Raw genomic sequence first — 22,882 nt, 5'->3', positions numbered from 1 at the left:
TGGCGTCAGCCTAGCTCACAGCAACCTCAAACTCCTGGGCTCAAGCAATCCTCCTGCCTCAGCCTCCCGAGTAGCTGGGACTACAGGCACGAGCCACCATGCCCGGCTGATTTTATATTATATATATTAGTTGGCCAATTAATTTCTTTCTATTTTTATGGTAGAGACGGGGTCTCGCTCAGGCTGGTTTTGAACTCCTGACCTTGAGCAATCCGCCCGCCTCGGCCTCCCAGAGTGCTAGGATTACAGGCGTGAGCCACCGCGCCCGGCCTATAGCATATATTCTAATTATCCTCCCTGGCAATCTCAAAGACACTTTCAAAGGGTCCACTAGACTAAAACTATTTCCATAATAATACTGACATTATTTACCTTTTGCATTCCCATTGTCTCTTGTATGTACAATGAAGTTTTACAAAAGGTGGATGGCAATGATGCAATTTCAATACAGAAACAGATATAAGAATTAAGCTGTCTTCTCACAATTCAGACATTAAAGAATTTTATAAAAATGTATAGCAAAGCCAATCTTCTATTTTCTTACTTTGGAAAATATAGATAATATTAAAATGTTATTTACATTAACATCTTATATATTTATTTTAAATAAATAATATTTTAAATATTTCAGTTTTAAAACAATATGATAAATATTGATTTATATATCCCACATAAATCAAAATACTTTGGGTCTTTAATAATTTTTAAGTGTATAATAGGCCCTGGGACTAAAAAAGGTGGGAAGAGCTAGTCTAGAAGGATTAAGTGATTATATGTAAAAGATATTAGATCTAGAAGGATTAAAGATTAAAAAGTATTTGCCATAGTGGAGGTTAGTTCTATAAATCCTCATAATTAGTAAATTTGCTCTATACATAACAAAACTAACAACTCTTTCAGAAAATGTATGCAAAAATATTAACTGGATGTATAGAATTTTAACCCTTTCACTGGGAGATATATTAACTGGACGTGGACTTTTGACTATAACATTTATAAACAAAACTAAAAGCTTTATAATTGCTCTCACCCCACACCTATCCCTAGGAAGTATTTTGAATTTCTAAAGCTATATAAATTCTCACCATTTTTTCCATTTAAAGTGCAGAGAAGAAAAGAGCCAAACAAGTTTGTTGTTGTTTTTTATGAATTAGGCCTTAAACTAGTAGCTAGGCAACCAATCAAGTAGTCCTGACAACAGAAATAAAAAGAACTTAATGATTACATTCAGCCAGAAGCCTACATACAGCACTTCATAGTTGCCCAATGTTATTAGTTCAAATGCAAAATCCAACAGTAATAAAACTCACCTTGCTTTTTTCTAATTTTATAGCATTTTTGATCTGTGTATGTTCTTTTAAAAAAATACTAACACAAGTATAAATATAGCTATTCATTTCAAAGAAATGTGTATGAAGCACACATATCTAGGTAGATTTCTTTAGCTCAAAATTTTAGCATTCACTTAATTAAAATTGGTGTTTGAAACTCAGATGTATATCTTGTTTTAGATTTTAAGTAAAATTGCCCTATATCTCAGATATAGGGAACAAATGAGATGGGAGAAAGGGAATACTGGAGGAAAGCCATCCAGAGCTAGTCTTAGTTTCTTCATCTGTGAAACAGTAACAGTAATACCTACATCCCTGAATTTGGAGAGGTTCAACAGAAATAATATATGTATTAATATTTTGGGAACATAGAAGCACTATAAAAATATTCCTTGTCATGACATGAGTACCATGCAAATGTTTTTTAAACACTGACTACTGCTCTGCTTTTCAAATGAGGAAGATTACAATGAGAATTTTTTCCTTTACTGTAAAATCTCTAATGTGCCACACACTCCTTGTAGTATTACTCTTAGGAATCGGTTGACATAGAAAAGCACTGCAACTGAGCATTGAGTCAACTGTTCACAAGAATGACAATCCTGATTAATTAGTACTATGTGTACCTCTGAAAACAACAAAACCTTACTAGTCTGTGAGCTATAGAAAGAGCTCATTCATTCCAAATATACTTTGCTAAATAATTTGCTCACAATCCTCTTTCACTTATTGTTTACAGCTATATTGATCTTCTGTCTAAATTTATCCTGTCATGCAACAACGAATACCTGAATCAATTGTATGAATAACAAGGAACTATGGTAATTGACAATGTGTAACAGAAGATGTCCAGTATGTTTTTCTTTTCCAGTAAAAGGGGGCAGTATTACATCAGTGTAATACTGATGTACTATTCTGATATTTATGCAAAGATGGGTGAGAAGTGAGAATCTACACTTTCAGAAAATGAACAATGGCTTTTTGAGTAAATAGGAACACGTTTACATTATGCCTCAATGATTGGATTGTTTTTCCTATTCATTTCATTGAAAAAATATCATTTGAGCATAAGAAATATATGTAGTTATCAAGTATTTTCAAAAGATTGAAATTCTGCTTTTGTGGAAATACATTAAAGAATACATTAAATTAGTAGGGACAAAAGCTTGCTATCACACAAACATAATCAAATTTGAATACTGTTGTCATGTTAGCTATGAGGAGATTCTAGTACGTAGGTAGTTTATATAAGTTACTCTAAGAATAAAAAAGAAAAAGGCATATCTTGATTTTGTAAGAAGCTTACTAACTTTCCATTCTATCTTAAGACATTTTAATCCTAAGGAGCAATAGGTTGACTCATTTACCACTGTGGAACATCAAAGAGTGAAAAATTAACTGATTTAACATCAGACTTGATAAGCTGCCTGACATCTCAAAATGAGAAAAAAACTAAGGTTAATTGAGCATCTCCTGTGCAAGGTATGTGCTCTACATACACTTTTCCTCAAAACAACCCTTCAAGAAAAGGATGATTATCTCCATTTTATAGGTGTGATCATAGAGACTCAGGGAGGGTAAGTAATTTACTAAAGTAACATAGATATAAAATAGCACAGGGAGACAGAGACCCAAAGATTAATCAATTCCAAAATCCATGCTCTTTCCAATCTACTATGTGGCCTGTAATTCGATTATTGCTCCTGACCTAGGCATCTCCTTTGTTTCTTCGTGTATACCAACATCATTCAATCTTCTGTTTCCTGACTTATATCTTTCCCAGAGCCAGAACCAACAGACACCACGGCAGGGAAAAATGCCCTATGCACACAGAAGGTGAAAAGTATATAGAAAGCAAGGAGCTCAATGCTTTTCTGCTTTATAATTTAGTTTATTTATTCTCTGCCTTAATTCAACAAAGGTTAAGATTGCCAATGTAAAATGTACTTTTGCATGACATCAGTTTAAAGATACCATAGGAAATTAATAAATGAATCTGGTACTAGTTTGTAAGTTGAAATACCAATAACAAGGAATTAGGAAAGCTGATGTTTAATTCCTGCCTTACCACAAATACACTAGGACTGTGGGTAAGTTCTTTTCTTTCTGTAGGTTCAGTTTTTCCGTATGTAAATTGAAGTGATTGCACCTGATGAAATAATGTTTCCTCAAATTTTTTCACTCCTCAGTTTTAATCCCACCAATGTACTTTAGAAGCAGGTAAAGGGTGATAATAGTATTCATTGTTGCTCATTTGACACCTGATGAGGTCAAGCATTTTTCTGAAGTGATTCCCAAAAGAAGAGGGACTAGCAGTTTACAGCCACATCCACAGCTGTGATCAGCAGGTAAATCAGTCTACCGGTTTACATAATACCTATACAGGAAAGTATCCTAACAAATTACCAAGTCTGTGTTCAAGCAGCAAGAAGGTGAGAAAAGTTAAGAACATGCTTTAACATAGATGCCTTCATTATGAAGGCCCCTCCTACCTAGCCTCTCTTCTAGCCAGATGCCCTTAGTCTAGCTAAAAGGACATTTAGAAACAGCCTAATTAAAATTGTGCTGTGTATTGTCATGACTAAAATACTCTCTACCTTAAAGATGTCAAAACAACAAAATTTGGTAAGCAATTAGCCTATAATCTGATCTAATTGCACTGGTACTTACATAGGGATAGAGATGTCTGGTGTTCTTGGTGTGGAAAGCTAAAACCCAGGGCAGTAACTTAAATTTCTGCTGGCAGGACACTCGCAATCCATGCATAGAAACTATGTTGAAATGATGGAGCATAACAGCTCCTAAGGTGCCGTTACAGTCTATTGTCCCTACAATCAATATATTTAACAGATCTAAATACCTCATGACTCAGCCAACCAGAATAACCCCATTGGTGTCGTTCCGGCCGAACAAGTCAACAATGTTTCATTTTAAAGTGCCAAAACAGGGATTTATCCAGTAAAGTGAAATGCAGCACAGGTAAACATGTATTAATGTATTAAACATGTATTAATACGTGATCCTATATGTGGCATAAAGAAACAGGCATCCCTATGCCTGTGTAGTAAATGTCCACCCACATTTATCATACATACAAAGACTGTTTTATATATATCTAATATTCCTAAATGTAACATATCACAGTGGACACTATGATGTGCTGCCCAGATCCCCATTCAGGACTGGAAGATTGATTCCCTCAGCTGCTGGAAATATAATTGGTAGTAGTCCTAGCTGTCAGCCCTCTATGGCAGTGCCTTAGCTGATGAGAGTTACCTCACCCAAGGTCATGTCATCTTCCCTGGGTAGCCCTCACCCAATGACTGGTTGACACAAGAGTATAAAAGCTTTCCTGGCCAGGCATGGTGGATCATGCCTATAATCCCAGCACTTTGGGAGGCCAAGGCAGGAGGGTCCCTTGAGGCCAGGAGTTCAAGACTAGCCCGGGCAACATAGTGAGACCATATTTCTACCAAAAATAAATTTAAAAAATTAGCTGTACGTGGTGATATGCACTTGCAGTCCCAGCTACTCGGAAGTCTGAGGCAGGAGGATCTCATGAGCCCAGGAATTCACGGACGCAGTGAGCTATGATCATACCACTGTACTCCACCCTGCATGACAGAGCAAGACCCTATCTCTAACAAAACAAAAGAAAACAAAACAAAAAGCTCACTCTCTCACCCCGACTTGGGACAATTCTGAATTCTGAATGGCTGTGGGCAGGCATTAGAAGCTTCCTATGGGGGTTGCCTTAAACCTTAGCTGAGAATGTACACCTCTCTCTCTGCCCAGTCCTGCTTTTGTCCTCTGCCTTCCATAGGTGGCAATCCCAAGAGCACTCCTAATAAATCTGTATGCTAATTTCCATCTCATAGTCTGCTTCCCAGACCTTTGTAAAGGTGCCACACTCCTTTGTAAAGAATGCCCAGATAAGAGAGAGATGAGGTATGCTTAATAAATTATAAGGTTTTATGACAGTAACACTATGAAAAATTATCTAAAACTGTATATGAGCTACAAAAAAACAAATTCATAAACCTAATTTATGGATCTTTATAGTTAAAGAAACTGAGATAATTCTAAGATGGACAATTTTGAAGATAGTAAAATTGAATTTGTCACAATCCATTTTCCAGTCTAATTGCACATTATAGGTTTACCCTCTTTGACTCAGAAGAAAATATGATCCATGGAAGAAAAAGTAGTGCCCCATGGCACCTCATACAACTAAGATGGATATTTTGATTATAAGGGAGCCAAAGCTACTGGCATAGGAGTCTGTTAACACTGTTCTTAATTTATTCTTCTAACTGTAACTAACCTAACAAACAAGGATACATATTGACTCTAGAAACTCCAAAAGAATCACAAAACAGTTCAAAACAGTGCTCAAAAGAGTGACATTATGCAACAGGGAGAACAGGTTAAGGATAGCTCATGAACACATTAGCCCTAATAATGAACTTTTCCAGTACCCCAAATGCAACTCCAGTAAAGTTACCTACTGAGAAAATTCCCTTCAACTAGAAAACCAAGGTTTCCTGGTTCTGTAGAAACCACTCTCCCTCTTAGCTTTTGGGGTTGAGTTATATTCAGTGTGATACGTTTTAGGACAAGTTTGGATTTAATTATGTATTCATTCATTTTTTTTCAATCTTAACCTTATCTCTCATCTTTCTCTCATATCTTCCAAAGCAAAATAAAGTTTTATCCTTTTAAACCTCAGACTTCTTTCTACCAAATGAATTAAGAAAAGTCAATGAGATATACTTAAAATTAATCTGTAGAATTTGAAGTTAACAGTGTCTAACTTTGAACTTCAACTTCAATTGGTGATACAAATTCTACAATATAGGTTGCTATGGAATGAATTTTTGTGTCCCTTTAAAATCCATATGTTGAATCCCTAATCCTAAATGTGATGGTAAATGGAGGTGGGCCTTTGGGAGGTTAATAGGTTTAGATGAGATCAAGAGGGTAGAGCCCCCATAACAGGATTAGTGCCTTCATAAAAAAATGAGGAGACCAGACCTCTCTTTCTCATGTAAGCATACAGCCAGAAGGTGACTGTTTACAGGCTAAGAAGAGGGCCCTCACCAGAACCTGACTATGCTGGCAAACTGATCTTGGACTTCCAGCTACAAGAACTGAGAGAAATACACTTTTGTGGTTTAAGCCACACAGTTTATGTTATTTCTTATAGAAGCTCAAGCTGATTAAGACACAGGATCACAATGTCAAACAGAGAGACTTATTCCTGAAAGCAAGGTATGATTTGACCCACTAGTACTCAAGTAGGAGTAATTTTGCCTCCCTCCCCTAGGTGACATTTGGCAAGGTCTGGAGACATATTCAGTTGTCACAAAATGGGGAGAGAGGGTTCATCTAGTGAGTAAAGGCCAGATAGCTCCCAGTGACAAAGAATTATCCAGCCAAAAATGTCAATAATGCCAACGTTCAGAGACTCTGATTTAACCTAATAAAATAACTACACCCTGTAGGATACTTATATTGTAAGATCCTGAAGTTTCCATAGCTGTGTATATTAACTGGAAAGAAGTTAAACTGCGTAAGTTGGCCAATATGGCAAAATTTATTCTTTCTGCTGACTCTTTCATTACTGCACGAGGATCTCATATCTATGACAAAAGAATGTGTTTTTGGTATTTGTGCCTTGCCACTACAGCAACCATTGAAAAGCAGCAGCCATGGCTCTGTGTTAACCCATAGCTGGGGGCCTCAACCAGGGCTACAAGGTGAGTCAGAACATGAGCAACCCCAGGCACAGATGCCACAGCCACTGCTGTCACCATCTCACTACATACATCAAGTTTATGTGGGTCATGGTCAAAGATGTATGGCTTTGCCCCATATATATGATGTACCACAGAGCTGCTTAAGTTCTCCAAAGACAAGGGCCCCCTCAAGTTTATCAAGAAAAGGGTAGGGACACATATCCATGCCAAGGTAGTGAAAGGAGCTGAGCATGAGGAAAATGGCTGCCAAGAAAGACTGAACCAGCTCTTCCCTACATGAAAAATAAAACCTTTATAGAAAAAAAGTTGAGAACAAAAGAAATAAATATTTTTGCTTGAACTAGTATATTTGTTCTATATACTCAAAGGTCATCCATGATTTAAAGATATGGGAAACATAATGAAATATCTACTCTGTACCAGGACCTGTGCTAGCTACCTTCACATATATTTTATCTCATTACAACCTAAATCACTACCCTCATTTATAGATGAAGAAGTTGAGGTTCAGAGAGGTTAATCTACTTGCCAAATATTACACAGCTGGTAAATGACAACTCAGTAACTACTGTTTTAAGTGAGAATATATATTTTTTAAACTCATTAATACTTTCTTGTCTATGCAAAGAAAATTTCTGATTCTCTAATGATTGCTACTACTCAAAGAAAATTTCTGAATACTTAATAGTTAATGGGGGAAGGGGGTTATCTTTTTTACAACATATATTTCTATATTATTAAAATTTTTAGTAAGCATATATTACTTTCAATTGAAATCTAATAATTAAAAATAATTTAAAAGACTGAGTTCAAAAAATTACTGACGTGCTTCTCAAACTAATTTTAAAATTAATCCTTAGCAATATTGTGAAGTAGGATTTGGTTCCTGGTGTGCCCATTCTCTTGTTTTTAACCAAATTTCCCAATCAGTATCCCTATGCCTAAACTTGTTCACTTACCCATGTTACAAAACAGGATCTTATAAATTTATTCACATTAAGATTAAATTTGTTATTATTTCATGGTCTTTTCACTGAGCAGATGACTAACTCAGGTCAAAGAAATGACTGTGTTTGTGTCTAATAGAGTGGTAGAAGAGGTTTGGAGGTAAGGCTTTTCTTCTCTTGTAACCCTGAAATCATACTCTATACCTAACTGTCCACTCAGGCAGCTATTAAACAGGGACTCTACCTTGTGAGCCTACTGCCAAGGTTCCAAAATGGGATGGGACATTTACTGGGAAATGGGGCACTTAGAGAGCCAGAAGAACCAGTGAATGGCATGTGCATGATTAATCCAAAGTATACAAAAGTTTATGGCTTAGCAGGCACCAAACGACCCACCATCATTTTATTTATACACACACACAAATACACACACACGTGTGTATTTTTATATATATACATTTTTATTTGTATATATTTTTTATTTTATATATATAATGTGTGTATATGTATAATGTTAACATCAGTAAATCAATGCATTGAGAAATGAGGGTAAAGTCAAATTCTTTACTGAAGTTTGGGAAATCAACACTCTTTCAGAGTTAAGCATCCTAATCTGCACAATGGTTTTGATCACATATATGCTTTGAGATTCCCATCATTGTCCCATTCCCATAAACCCCCTCCCAGCCCTCTGCATCCAAGTTGTCTCCTAGTGTGAGGTTGATTCAGCATGAGCAATGGCTCTGTATGCCACTCTAATAGGTTGAATTGTACTTCCAGAAAGATATGTCCAAGTCTTAATCTTTGGTACCTGTAAATGTAACTCTACTTAGAAATAGAGTCTTTGCAGATGTAATCAAGTTAAAATAAGGTCACAATGGATTAGGGTAATCCCTAAATACAATGACTGATGTCCTTATAAAGAGAGAGAGATTTGGAGACACATAGACACACAGAGAGGAAGGAAACTATGGAAAAAGGAGGCAGAAATTAGTGATGCAGTTATAAGCTAAAGAAATGGCAAGGATTGCCAGTAACCATCAGAAGTTAGAAAAAGGCAAGGGAGGATTTTTCTTTAGAGCCTTCAGAGGAAGGATGGCCCTGCTGACACCTTGATTTGAGATTGGCCTCCAGAATTGTGAGAGAATTAATTTCTGTTGTTTTCAGCAACCCACTAGGAAACTAATACACCCAATTCTCAGATGGGCACCATCACCATACCTATTGAAAATAAAACACAAGAAAACAAACATCCTAGTTATGGCTATGTATGCCAATGCATGGATAAGAGCACACACGATCACATACTTACCTCACAACTTCTTCCACATGCTAATTTAAAAATCCATCAAAAAGACAGAAAGATCACAAATTAATAATCTAATGACACATCTCATGAACTAGAAAAGAAAGAACAAATAAATTACAAACTCAGCAGAAGAAAAGAAATAACTAAGGTCAGAGCAGAACTAAATGAAATTGAAAAAAAGAAAATAATAATAAGATCTACAAAACAAAAGTTGGTCCTTTGCAAAGATAAACAAAATTGATAAACCTCTTTGGCAAGACCTCTTGCCAAAATTGATAGACCTCTTGCCAGGAACATAAGAGAAAGGACCCAAATTATGCTCATTCTGAAATGAAAAAGGAAATATTACAACTGATATCACAGAAATATAGAATATTATCTGTAAATACTATGAAAATCTCTATGCACATAAACTCAAAAGCAGAGAGGAAATGGACAAATTCCTGGAAACACACAATCTCCCACGAATCAATTAGGAAGAAATTGAATGCCTGAACCAACCAATAATGAGCAGTGAGATTGAAAGAGAAATAAAAATCTTCCAACAACAAAAAAAGCCCCAGACCAGATGGATTCACAGCTGAATTTTATCAGGCCTACAAAGAAGAGTTAGTACCCATACTGCATAAATTACTCCATAACATTAAAGAAGGAGGAAATCCTCCCCAACTCATTCTGTGAAGCCAGTATTACCTTGATACAAAAGCCAGGAGAGGACACACAAAAGAAGAAACTAAAGACCAATATCCCTTATGAATATAGATGCAAAAATCCTCAATAAAATACTATCAAACTGAATTCAACAATACATCAAAAAAAATAATCAGCCATGACCACGTGGGCTTCATCCCAAAGAAGCAAGGATGGTTTAGCAGATGTAAAACAATAAATGTGATTCACAAGTAAAGAGAAGCAAAAACAATGATCATATGATCATTTCAACAGATGCAGAAAAAGCATTCAACAAAAATTCAGTGCCCTTTCATGATAAAAACCCTCAACAAATATGGCATAGACGGAATGTATCTCAAAATTATAAAAGTCATATATGACAAACCCACAGCTAGCATCATACTGAATAGGGAAAAGTTGAAAGCATTCCCACTAAGAACCAGAACATGAAAAGGATGCCCACTGTCACCACTTCTATTCAACATAATACTGGAGGTCCTAGCCAGAGCAATCAGACAAGAGAAAGAAATTAAGAGTATTCAAATCAGGAAAGAGAAGGTCAAACTATCGCTTTTTGCTGGTGATATGATCTTATATCTAGAAAACCCCCAAGATTCCACCAAAGACCCCTGGAATTGATAAATGAATTCAGCAAAGTTTCAGGATACAAAATCAATGTACACACATCAGTAGCATTCCTATACACCAATAACAGTCAAACTAAGAGTCAAATCAAAGACTCAATACCATTCACAATAGCTACAAAGAAAATAAAATACCTAAGAATATACTTAACTAAGGAGGTAAAAGATCACTATAAAGAGAACTACAAAACACTGACAAAAGAAATCCCTGATAATACACACAAATGGAAACACATATCACGCACATGGATCAGTAGAATCAACATTGTTAAAATGTCCATACTTCCCAAAGTGATTTACAGATTCAGTGCGATTCCCATCAAAATATCAACATCATATTTCACAGATCTAGAAAAAATAATTCTACACTTCATTTGGAACCAAAAAAGAAACTAAATAGCCATAGCAATCTTAAGCAAAAGGAACAAGTCTGGAAGTATCACATTATCAGACTTCAAACTAAACTACAAGGCTTTAGTAACCAAAGCAGCATGGTATTGGCACAAAAATAGAGACATAGACCAATGAAACACAACAGAAAATCCACACAAAACCATCCACTTATGGCCAACTGATATTTGACAAAGCAGACAACAATATATGGTGGGGAAAAGAATTCCTATTCTATAAATGGTACTGAAAAAACTGGATAGCCACATGCAGAAGAATGAAACAGGATCCATCTCTCACCACTCAAAAAAATTAATTCAAGATGGATAAAAGACTTAAATGTAAGGCATGAAACCATAAGAACTCTAGAAGAAAATGTTGGGAAAACTCTTCTAGATATGGGCCTACACAAAGAATTTCTGAAGAAGATCCCAATGACCATCACAGAAACAACAAAAATAAATGGAACTTGATTAAAATAAAAGTCTTCTGCACTTTCCTGCTCAGGAAAGAATCAACAGAGAAAATAGACAACCTACAGAATGGGAGAAAATATTTGCAAGCTATATATTGCTACATATAGCAGATAAAGGGCCAATAACCAGAATCTACAGAGAGCTCAAGCAATTTCAGGAAGAAAAAATCAAAAACCCCATTAAAAAGTGGGCAAAAGACCTGAACAGAAGTTTTGCAAAAGATGATTGACAAATAGTTAATAAACATATAAAAAATTGTTCAACATCACTATCAGGGAATTGCAAATTAAAACCATGAGATATCACCATACCCTAGTTAGATTGGCTTTTATTAAAAACTCCAAAACACTAGTTGCTGGTGAGGATGCAGAGAGAAAGGAATGCTTATACACTGTTGGTGGGACTGAAAATTAGTACAGTCTTTATGGAAAACAGTATGGAGATTTCTCAAAGAACTAAAAGTGACCTACCATTCAATCTAGCAATCCCACTACCTGGTATTTACTCAAAGAAAAAGAAGCCATTTTATCAAAAAGACACCTGCACTCAAATGTTTTTTGCAGCACAATTCATAATTGCAAAGATGTGGAATCAACCCAAATGCCCATCAATTCATGAGTAGATTAACAAAATGTGATATATGCATGCCATGGAATACTACTCAGCTATGAAGAAGGATGACTTAATGCCTTTTGCAACAATATGGATAGAACTGGAGACCATTATCCTAAGTTAATATCTAAAGAATGAGAAAACAAACACCATATGTGCTCACTATTAAATTGGAATGAACGCATGGGCACACAACTGCATAGAGAGATGTGTGACTCAATGGAAGTCCACCAGGGGGAGAGGAAAGGGGGGGATGAACAAAAACCTATCTGACGGGTACAATGAACACTATCTGGGTAATAGGCACACTTAGAACCCTGATTCAAGCATTACAAAAGCAATCCTTATAACCAAAAACATTTTGTAACCAAAAACATCCGTAATACTTTGAAAAAAAAATCCTTCTAGGAATTGGGTAAACTATAAATTTTATTGTGATGGATGGAGCCATTACCACAGCAACCATGCTAGAATTAGCAAGAACTGAGACAAAGAGAAGTCTCTTGGCCTTGACTTCAGTATATTATATTCATAGCCTTTATAGAATAAACATATGAATGGAAATATTTTTTTTAATTTACTTTAAAACTGTTACCAAAGAAAGACATTGCTCATCATGACACTCATTTGTTTCTATACAATTCCAATGTTAAAAAAAAAAAAAGTAAACAATTTGGCATTGGGAAAGTATTTTCACATCTTTTTTAAAAAATGGCATGTTTCATTCTGTCAGCTAATCAGAATTTTTCACCCAGTCTACTACAATAGCTTCTCAACTGTCTCCCGGTTTCCATTCTCAACCTCCTATAGTTCATTCTTACATAGTAGACAGAATGATCTTTTTACATGTAAATCTGATCACATCAATTCCCTGGATAAAACTGGTCTAGGCATTCCCATCACCCTCAGAATAAAATGAAAAGCCTTTCTAGGGCCTAGTAGGTCCATGTTTTGCCCCAGCCTATCATATTTTCTTCATGTCCCCCTGCTGTCCCTTCTCTCGTACCACTCTTGCCACACGGGGCTCCCTGGTGGTGGTCCTACCCCTCTAAGGACCTCTACACTTATGGCTCCTGCTGCCTGGAAAGCTCTTGGTCCTGCTCTTCAGATGGTCAGCTCTCTACTCAAGGTCACTTCCTCAGAGAGTCCCTACCACCCCTTCTAACAAAACAATCCCATAATTCCCTATTCCTTTACCTTGCTTCTATTTTTTTCTCATGGTATTTATTTACCTCCTGAAATTATACTACATATTTGTTTATTACTTCATCATCTGTGTTTCCTTATTAGAACACAAGCTCTATGAAAGTAGATATTTTTATCAGATCTGCTCACTGCTATAACTCTAGTGTCTAGAACAGCATCTATCATAAAATAGGCACTCAATAAATAATTTGTGGAATCACAAAATAAATAAATGAATTTTGTAAATTATTGTGTTAGGTTGTTTTGGCCTGGTCAATAGGAAGCTTAGTATTAAATTTAATGATGAGTCGTTGTAATTTAGCCTTTATTGTGAGCATATTTGTGTCTTCCTTTTTAAATATTCAGATACTTTATTCTTATTCTAATACTATCATATAGCCCCTTTATTATAAGATACATCTAAATATTTCAGAATGTGACAGAAAGACACACCAATAGACAGGTAGGTTGGGTGCCGGGGAGGCAACTCACACTGACTGAAAAAAGAGATATTTGTTAATCATTTATCATTTTAAATGTGATACATGACAGATTTGCGCAAAATACAAGACATCCCTCAAGCTGGAAGCCTAAATCTATGGCTTCAGACTGATGTTGGGACCCTGGAAAGAGCCAGAGAGTCTGGCAGATCCAGTGAAGGAAGGAAGCAAGTTTTACCTTTTCATTCCTGCAGTTGTTCAGCCCCATATTATTCATGGAGGACAGTTTCCCATCAACACCATGTGGCTGTTGCTGCTGTTGCTCCCGTTGGATCTGTTCTCGCATCTTCCGAGCCTCCTGAATGGCTTTCATCACTGTATCCTGATCCCCAAACAGGGCAGGGGAGTTGAGACTGGACAGGATATCTGCATACACAGGACGCATTATTAGAGGCTTGTGAGGTTAGACTCTTAAAAGGTACTGCTATTATCCACTCCCCTGTAGAAAACTGCATTTCCTGAACAAAGAAGGCATACATTTGCTATTTAAAAAACTGTACAATACTATGCATAGAGCATAGAAATCCAGGACACCCAAGCCATGCTGGTTTTTTTTCAGCCACTGGAAGAAACCCCAGCACTCTAGTCTATCTGGGTTCTGTTCACTCACCTCCTCACAGGAGGATTGTATGCTAATTGTAGATACAGGAAGAACAGATATATTCCCTCAATGTATACACAATAGATTCCTAGATTTCTATTGTGTATACATTGAGGGAATACATCTGTTCTTCCTGTATCTACAATTAGCATATAATCTTGCCTCTTCTGTGCAGGAGTTGTGGGAAGGAAGGGGGCAGAGGGTGGGGAGGAAGCAGAGAGGTTTGTCCAGGCTACCCGTTATATTTGGTGTGCTAATACAGGAAAGCTGTTTCTGGCCTAGTAGAAAAAATTTGTGAGGCTACATGTATCCTTTAGTGATATCTGTATCTGTGTGTTCTTATGTCCACTGTTGGACAGAGTGGGCGGAAGGAACACACCATACTCTCCATCCCCCAATTGCTGGCTGGTTAATGAAGCATTCTTCCCATCATGCTGCCTCAGTTATTTACCAAGAAAATGACAACTCATTCCCCACCCCCAACTTGAACATCAGCTGCTCTCATCTCCCTATCTTCATGACAGTGAGGCTATATGTGTGGGAATGGTTTTCATGTAAGTACAAAACTTCAAATAAAGTGAGAATAAATATTTGCTTCCATTGCATTCCATGCAGCACAGAGGGGAAAAATTCAAAATTAAACTAATTTTCCAATATATTGTGCATTCCACTGTAAGAATGAATAAGTTTTTCCCATTTTAGACAAAAAGAGAGCAATTGTTCAATGATTGATAGGTTTAAGCTGCTGTGGTAAATTTTAACATGATCCACTTATTTGAGGCCTGGTATGAGCATTTCATAGCATGTGTGTGTGTGTGTGTGTGTGTGTGTGTGTGTGTGTGTGTATACATCTCACATAGACAGATAAAACCAGACAAAAATCAAGCTCACAACATATGTCTTATGAGTGCAATGCATGAACATATGCATTTGAGTTTGGAAAAGATTCCTAAGGCTAACTGTGAAATTTCTGTTAAGTCAGTCCATTTCAGGATATACAAAACCCACAGCTTTTGTTCTGTAGCTTTTCTGATTTAAAAAAAAAAGACTATTTCTATCCAATATTGTCTGGACGCGAGTGCTGTTCAAGTGCAGGTGCTATTACTTCAGTCTGTTTCTAATTCATGATCTAGGAATATGCTCTGCTGAAGTAAAAGTTTCCTAAGAGCTGGCTCTGTAACATAGTCATCTTTGCCTCTCTTGATGCTCAGGACAGCAGACAAACGCTTTCTAAACAAAATTCAGAAGTGGATTATAGGAGAGCCATTTCAAGATCAACTCTATAACTTATGTTGTTCTTTTTTCCTTATTTCATAACTTCCAAAACTCCAGCTAAGTGATATTCCTCGTATTCACATGTTAGAAATGATTCATTTCTGTCTTCTACATGGATATCACTGACTTGGAGTGAAAACTTCTGGGTTCTTGGAAGAGGCATCCTGACTCAAATTGAGAATAGGCTGCTGTAGAGATTCCCAATGTCCTAAATTTCAACAAGGAAGATTTACATCTCACTGTCAGATTTACCTAGACTCAGCAAAATTCAGCAAAAATTCCAACTGTAAGTTTATAAAAAGAACACTGAATTATGTGTGACAGGACTTGAATTCTAGTCCTGGTTCTGCTCATTAATAGCTACAGGAGTGTGAGCAAGTCATTCTACCTCTAAGAACCACAGTTTAGTTGCACAATGAGAGTAACACTAATATACAACTTAACTCATAAAATTATTGTGAAAAATCCAATGAGATAAAATAGAGAAGAATGTTTTAAAACTATAAATGGCTATACTTATACAGTTTTTTTTATCTGTTGTAATAAGCATTTCAGACTCTAGGACTCAATAATGTGAGAAATGTAATTTGATGAAGAAATGCTAGATCTTGTCCCCTTTGAATTTCTGTGTCTTTATTTGGAAATTAAGAGACTTAAAAAGTATAGTAACAGTAATGTTAATACTTATTTGCACTCTCTTGATGATAAGTGCTTTCACATTTATTGTTTCACTCCACATATATACAAATGTAATGATATTCATTCATTCCAGTCTTTTAAACTTGAATGCCTTCTAAGTGCTAGACACTGTGCTAAGAACTTTATATGCATTTTTCTCTTTTAATTATCACAACTTATGAGCTAGGCAATACTAAAACTCTTTTGGAGATTAGGAAATTGAATTAAAAAATATTAAATAACTTTTCCAGGATAACATAGCTATTAAGTGAAGGCACTCAGTTCAAGACTGTCTCATACCAAAACCCTTATTTTTTCTTCCATATTTTTCACACAGGGGTGCAAATTTTCCTAGAGATATTTGGAAATATGTGGGGGAATGCAAGAAGCCAGAGGATCATTATGGCATATCTTCCTAGATATCAATGTTATTTCATATGTTACTGAAATGTGTCATTCATATTTGTTTTAATGCAAAAGTAATATGGAATAAGATGTAAAAATCGCATAAAGATGAATTATAGTTTCAAATAAATTTTAGCCTTTTGAAAGGCAGCTTTGAGGCCAGGTTCTTTGGTCCTTGGAAAATCACTTCAGTGGCAAAACACTGACCAAATACAGAAGTTTCTAAGCCTATGATTGCTAAATCTAACTCATCATCATCTAAAGAACCCATCTCAGCAGGATTTATATTATGACCATTTCCAAAAGTTCTAATTAGCCAGGATACTAAATTGAGTTATGTTTCGGTAGAAAAGATAAGAGTATCGTCTTTTACTAAGGAGCACTTTGGAAATAAGGATCAGTCATCACTAAACAGGTTTGCTTTCTTTTACCTAATTCATAAGTCTCTTCCTGGTGTTGACTTTTCCATTTACCTAAAGAGGATCCTCTTCCCAGGCTTCCTCCAATGGGGCTAGGGATGCTGCTTTTGTTTGGCAGAGTGACAGGGCTGGTTTTGCTGGCTGGGAAGAGGCTCTGGGTAGGAGATGTTGGGGACTTTACAGGCTCTGCTGTCTTGGGTCGGGATGAGAGATTCAGAGGCTGTGCTGCTGCTTCATCCTACAAGAGTTTAACATAAATAATTATTAAAAAAAAAGACAAATGAAGCACATTATCACTTAGTAAGCCACAGTTATTTTGCACCTCAGAGACAATGCCACATTCTCCTACAATAATAACAAAAGAAGCTAATTATCTACCTCCTTGAAGATTCATTGGAAGGAAACCTCATTAATTTCCCTGTGTTATGCTTCTATTTACATTAACTGTGTAGTTGGATCATTCTTTTTGCCAAATTAAAATCTGAATTAGCTCACATTACAGCTTAATTTCCTAATGTGTTTTCAGGGATCTAAATTAACCTAGGGCATTTACAAAGAATTATTTAAAATTTCAGCAGCTCTGTAGTGCTTTTGTGTTATTTTCTCCAAAAAGTTCCTATAACTATAAATAGTCTCTGCAGCTAATTTTTTAATATATATTTTATATCAAACAATTGCAAGTGATTTAAAAATGGAAACATGGGAAGCCTTCTGATCTCCTAGGCCCCTGCCCAGGGAGCCGCATGCCACAGCATAGCTTCTATGTGGCTTTCTGGGTGTGGGCACTCTTTATGGTCTATATTCTGGTCTCTATCCATGTTTAAAATTAATTTTTACAAAGATCAAGTATACATTATAATTATGTTTTACATACCATGCTATATGCAATTTATTTTTCATGTTTAAAGTGATGTCTCTTTATATTGTTTGCTGCATATATTTAAAGAATGTCTATTTTAAGACACACATCCTTCTACGCTGAGCACAGTATTCAAATACCTGGCTTGTAACTCTAGTTTACCCAGGAGCTTGAAAGCTAAGCTTCTTGCCTTCATTTTGTCTCATTTATCCTGCCATAAAATACCTGTAACAACACTTCCATGATTCTAGAACTTTAGTTGTAATATGAGCATATTCATTTAAATGTTCAGTTTTAAGAGCTGCATTATTGTGTTCTAAAATAAAATTGTCAGCAAATATTAACTCCCATTTTGCTTCTGAGAAGGCACAGAGGACTTGCTTTTAATGTCATTGTTTAAAACACATAATAGAGTTCAATAACAGAAGAGTCTCCCCCTTAAGAAACATCTTTATACGTGTAAAAAGAGGGCCCAACACTAGATGATTGCTAAGGTCTTTTCCAGTACAAATATCATTTATTAAGGAGGAACCAAAAAAATGCCAGAAAACACTACTTAGAAAGAAGGATTAAAAAGAGACAACAAAAATAACATGAGCACCAAGCACTGTACTAATCATTTTCACATATATTAGCTCATTTAACCATTAAAAACTCTATGAATCCGGGCAGTAGTACTATTCTAAATTTACAAATGAGAAAATGGAAGTAAAAAATGACAAATGACAGAATGACAAAAATCACTGGTCCAAGTCCATGCACATAGGGACAAATTTTGAATTCTAATTTATTGGACTCCAAATCTAAGGCCCTTTTCTACTAAACTACAGAAAAAACAAGTCATTTGTTTGATAATGTAGTGATGCCTTAGGTTTTTAATTCTTTTTTTCTTGTCTTAGTAGGAAATGGGCAATCTATCTCATCTATGTTGCAATGTACTTTTATCTGTATTTGGATATAGGACAGGTTTTCAAGATACACAGTTATATCCATTATGATTGTCAAAATTATCTAACATACTTAATTGCAATTTACTTCCCTTTGCTCTTAATTCAAAGGGTATTTAGACTAGTTAGTTCTTTTACTCATATCTAAATAATAGGAAATCATATGTTCCATATTTGGTTAGTTTTCTCCATGTTTCTTTTTTAATTGGAGTTCACTGACCTTCTAAATATTTAAGTTTTGAATTTTCATTAAATGTGGAAAATTTTCAGACATTACTTCCTCAATTATATTTTTTGTTCTTTCTTCCTCCTTTTGGGGCTCCAATTGCATATATTAGGTCATTTGATATTGCCCCACAGTACTGATCAGTCTTTTTTCTATGTTTCATTTGGATAGTTTTATTGCTACGTCTTCAAGTTCACTAATCTTTTCTTTCAATGTCAAAGCCATTACTAAGCCCATCCAGTGTATTTTTCACCTCAAATACTCTATTTTTTACCTCCAGATATATGATTTGGGTTTTCCTTATCTTGCCTTATCATGCTCATGTTTTCCTCTATCTTCTTCAACATATGAAGTTTAAATATTTTAAACTTTTATTTTATTTTATTTTAAACTTTTAAAATAAGGTCTAATTTCTTATTAATTTTATAATTCAGCATCTGCCACTTTCACCAGCAATGCCACTGGGCATGAGTACACCTATCAACTCTCAATTGAGGGAATCCATTTTCTCCATGGCATAGCTAATGCTAGTCTTCACAGCCTGCCCCCACCTTACACAAACTTTGTGCTAACTGAAGCCTGTTGATAGGAGAAATAACAATAGCCCTAGCACCTTTTATATTTTCCTCGATAGAGCTTGAGCCTATTCTCCGAAGTGAGGTATTACAAGAATGGAAGAATAGGCACCACACATACTTGCCATGAAACTGGCACTGACTGATCAACACTAAGGTGCTCACACAGTAGTAGTATTCTTTGGGGGTAGGAGGATTGGAGGTGAGTAAACTCACAACTAATGGACATGGTGAGCATTGTAGGGGAGGAAAGGGCACATCTCAAAACATGCTTGGGAGGTGGCAAAGTCATAACATGTAACCAAAATGTTGGTACCCCCATAATTTCCTGAAATAAAAAAAAAAAAAACAATAGCCCTAGGCAAAAATGTCACAGACTCACACTATTCTTACATATAAGAAGCATAAATGTTTTCTCAGATTATATATGCCATTGGTCAATTTCCAGAATGCAGAAATAGTCATTTTTGTCTATTTTGTCCTGTCTTATAGGTGCTTTATAGAAAGATTTGTTTACCTCATTTGGGACTAGTTGGAATTCTCCTATAATAGCTGTTTTTACTGCCTTATTCTACTAATTCCATCATCTGTGGCATTTTGGAATCCTTTTCTATTGATTGATTTTTCTAATTATTCATATTTTCTTGCTTCTTTGAAAGCCTGGCAATTATTGAGTGAATGATACCCATTGTGAATTTTACATTCTTGGGTACTAGCATTTATGTATTTCTTTAAATATTTGTGAACTTTGTTATGAGATGCAGAATAATTTGGTCCTTTCTAGGCTTAATTTTGAGATTTGTTAGGCAAGTTCAGAATAGCCTTTAATCTATTAATAGTTTAGCTCCACTAGTGAGGTGATATCATTCTGGGGACTCTATTTGATGCCCCACACGTCAGGAGATCTTTCCTCTTTAATGGGAATGCAAACCACTCCAGGCCCTTTGTGAACTTTGCAATTGCTTTGCCTGCTACATTCTGGTGTTATCCCTTGACATCCGGCATGTGTTGATCAGTACTCAGCTTAATACTCAGGGAAACCTTCTGCAGATCTCCAGCACTCGCTCTGTGTGCACTCCCTGATATCTAGTACCCTACTTCATGAATTCCATCTGCATCAGCATTCCTAAACTCCAAAGTTTGTGTCTCTACTCAGGGAGACTGCCAAACTTCCTGCACAGTCACCTGGAAACTCCCTCTAGACAGTGAGCTGGAACAATTGTAGTGCTTGCCTAGCTTGCTTCTCTTCACACAGCAATTGCTATCCTGTACTCTTATTGTAAATATCTAAAAACCATTGTTTTATATAGTTTTGTCCTGAGTTTTAGTTGTTTAAGCTGGGAGAGTAAATCTGATTCCTGGTCCTCCATCATGGTTGACAATGGAAATCCTCTAGATGTTTACTTAGGATCTCTCTCAGTATACAACTAAATGTTTGATCATAATCAATAAAAATCACTACACCACTTTCTTTATTACTGTAATTAGCAGCAGCAGCAGCATCTCTACCTCTACGGAATACTCACAATTTGCTAGAGGATGTATTATCTCATTTAAGAATTGTAATAATATTAACTTCCATTTTACAGCGGAGAAAACTAAAGCTAAAAGAAATTAAGTAGCTTGCTCAAGGTGACATAGCTAGTAAAAGTGGTAGAATTGATATTTGAACAGAAATATTCTGACTTCTGATGTTTACAGTGATAGTAGATAAAAATTCTAAGGGAAAAATGTACATAGGACCATCTATGTTTATTTTATCTACTTCAACAAAGTTTTCCCTATATCCTGCCTGAATTTAAAAAAAAATGATCATGTTATATATAGAGAGAAAGCAATGACAATAAAGATAAGCATGATAGATTTTGGTGACCACTGTTCTTTCAATCAGCAAACTATAAGATCATTTTCAATACTTTTTAAATAATAGATAGCTATATTTTTAATTTAAAACATTTGCTTTATGTTTTGGTTTATTTTTATCAACATATACAATAAATAATCTAATAAGTTAAAGGAATGTTTCTTTTGTCATTAACATAAAATATAGTCAAGTCAAATTATACAGAAAACTCCCTAAGAATTTTCATGTGGTCAAGTGAGTAATAAAATTCAGTTGGCCCACAAAGATGGAATGGTAAAAGCAGATATAAACTCTAATTTAACCAAGGAATATTTTACTCATCCAGTAAAGACTTGGTTTGGTACAGTTCCAGTTGGCCAACTTACTTATAAAATGACTTTTTATGTTAAAATATTTTATGCTCAATAGCTCAAGTCACTGTTGTTTGATAATACTACTCATATTCTAACAACAATGATTAAGCAAAGTGCCTTGATTTGAGTTGTAGTGTTCTGATCTTATTCCCAAACACAAACTCTGGGAATGCAAAATAGTCTGTTTCCATAAGTAATTCTGTCTTGTGAAATGTAAACTTCCTATTGTCATATCTCAATATTTCTAAAAACAAAACATAAATGTTCATCTATTTCTTTGGAGGTTCTAAAAGAATGGGTGACATTAAATTAATTCCTCTGGATGGTGCATGGGCAGAACTCTCTCTCTCTTAATGGTATTCACTTTTTTGATCTTTGGTATTTGGGATCCACTTTTTAAAGGTCTTTCTGAAATCTCAAAATTCCTATGTGCAAAGTTTAGAAAACAAAACAATGTCAGTGATTGTATAGCATTCAACATTGAGTTTTGTTGGTCTCTGCTGTTTCTCATGTAATGATTTAATAATTGCAAAACTTCTGCAAATGCAGTACTTTTGCCACATTACAATAAAGTGTCTGTACTTAAAATACCCGGCTAAGTAGATAAGTCAATTATACAAAACAATTGTTTCTCTGAACTGTTCCAATTTGGTAATTAAATATAGAGAGCAAATGCAATCATAAAAACCAACCAGTACCACCTATAGGTACCAGCTGCAGCACAAATTGGAATGGCTCATCAATTCCCCTCTGTCGCTAAATATCTCCTGGCTGCCCAGTTTCATGACACTGAAAATTAGTGAGGAAAGGCATCTATTAACATTCCAGTCATAACTTGGGAAAGCCCGTTTATTC

At 35.6% G+C, this 22,882-nt stretch overlaps 1 protein-coding gene across 27 annotated transcripts in view; it reads right to left on the bottom strand.

The window, feature by feature from the left end:
• Window positions 1–22,882, bottom strand: part of SOX6 (SRY-box transcription factor 6) — a 631,508-nt gene that overhangs the window by 71,144 nt on the left and 537,482 nt on the right. For 18 of the 27 annotated variants that reach the window (XM_076002133.1, XM_012780692.3, XM_012780698.3 and 15 more), the window contains 2 exons: window positions 17,216–17,441; window positions 14,004–14,191 (listed from right to left, as the gene is read on the bottom strand). In XM_076002133.1, the coding sequence (XP_075858248.1) occupies window positions 14,004–14,191; window positions 17,216–17,441 (414 nt within the window). The remainder of the gene's footprint in view (window positions 1–14,003; window positions 14,192–17,215; window positions 17,442–22,882) is intronic. The other 9 variants (XM_076002147.1, XM_076002136.1, XM_076002135.1 and 6 more) reach the window with 1 other exon arrangement.

Source organism: Microcebus murinus, chromosome 4 (genome assembly GCF_040939455.1).
Source record: "Microcebus murinus isolate Inina chromosome 4, M.murinus_Inina_mat1.0, whole genome shotgun sequence".
Taxonomy (NCBI): Eukaryota; Metazoa; Chordata; class Mammalia; order Primates; family Cheirogaleidae; genus Microcebus; species Microcebus murinus.
This window is presented reverse-complemented; position numbering and strand designations above follow the sequence as displayed.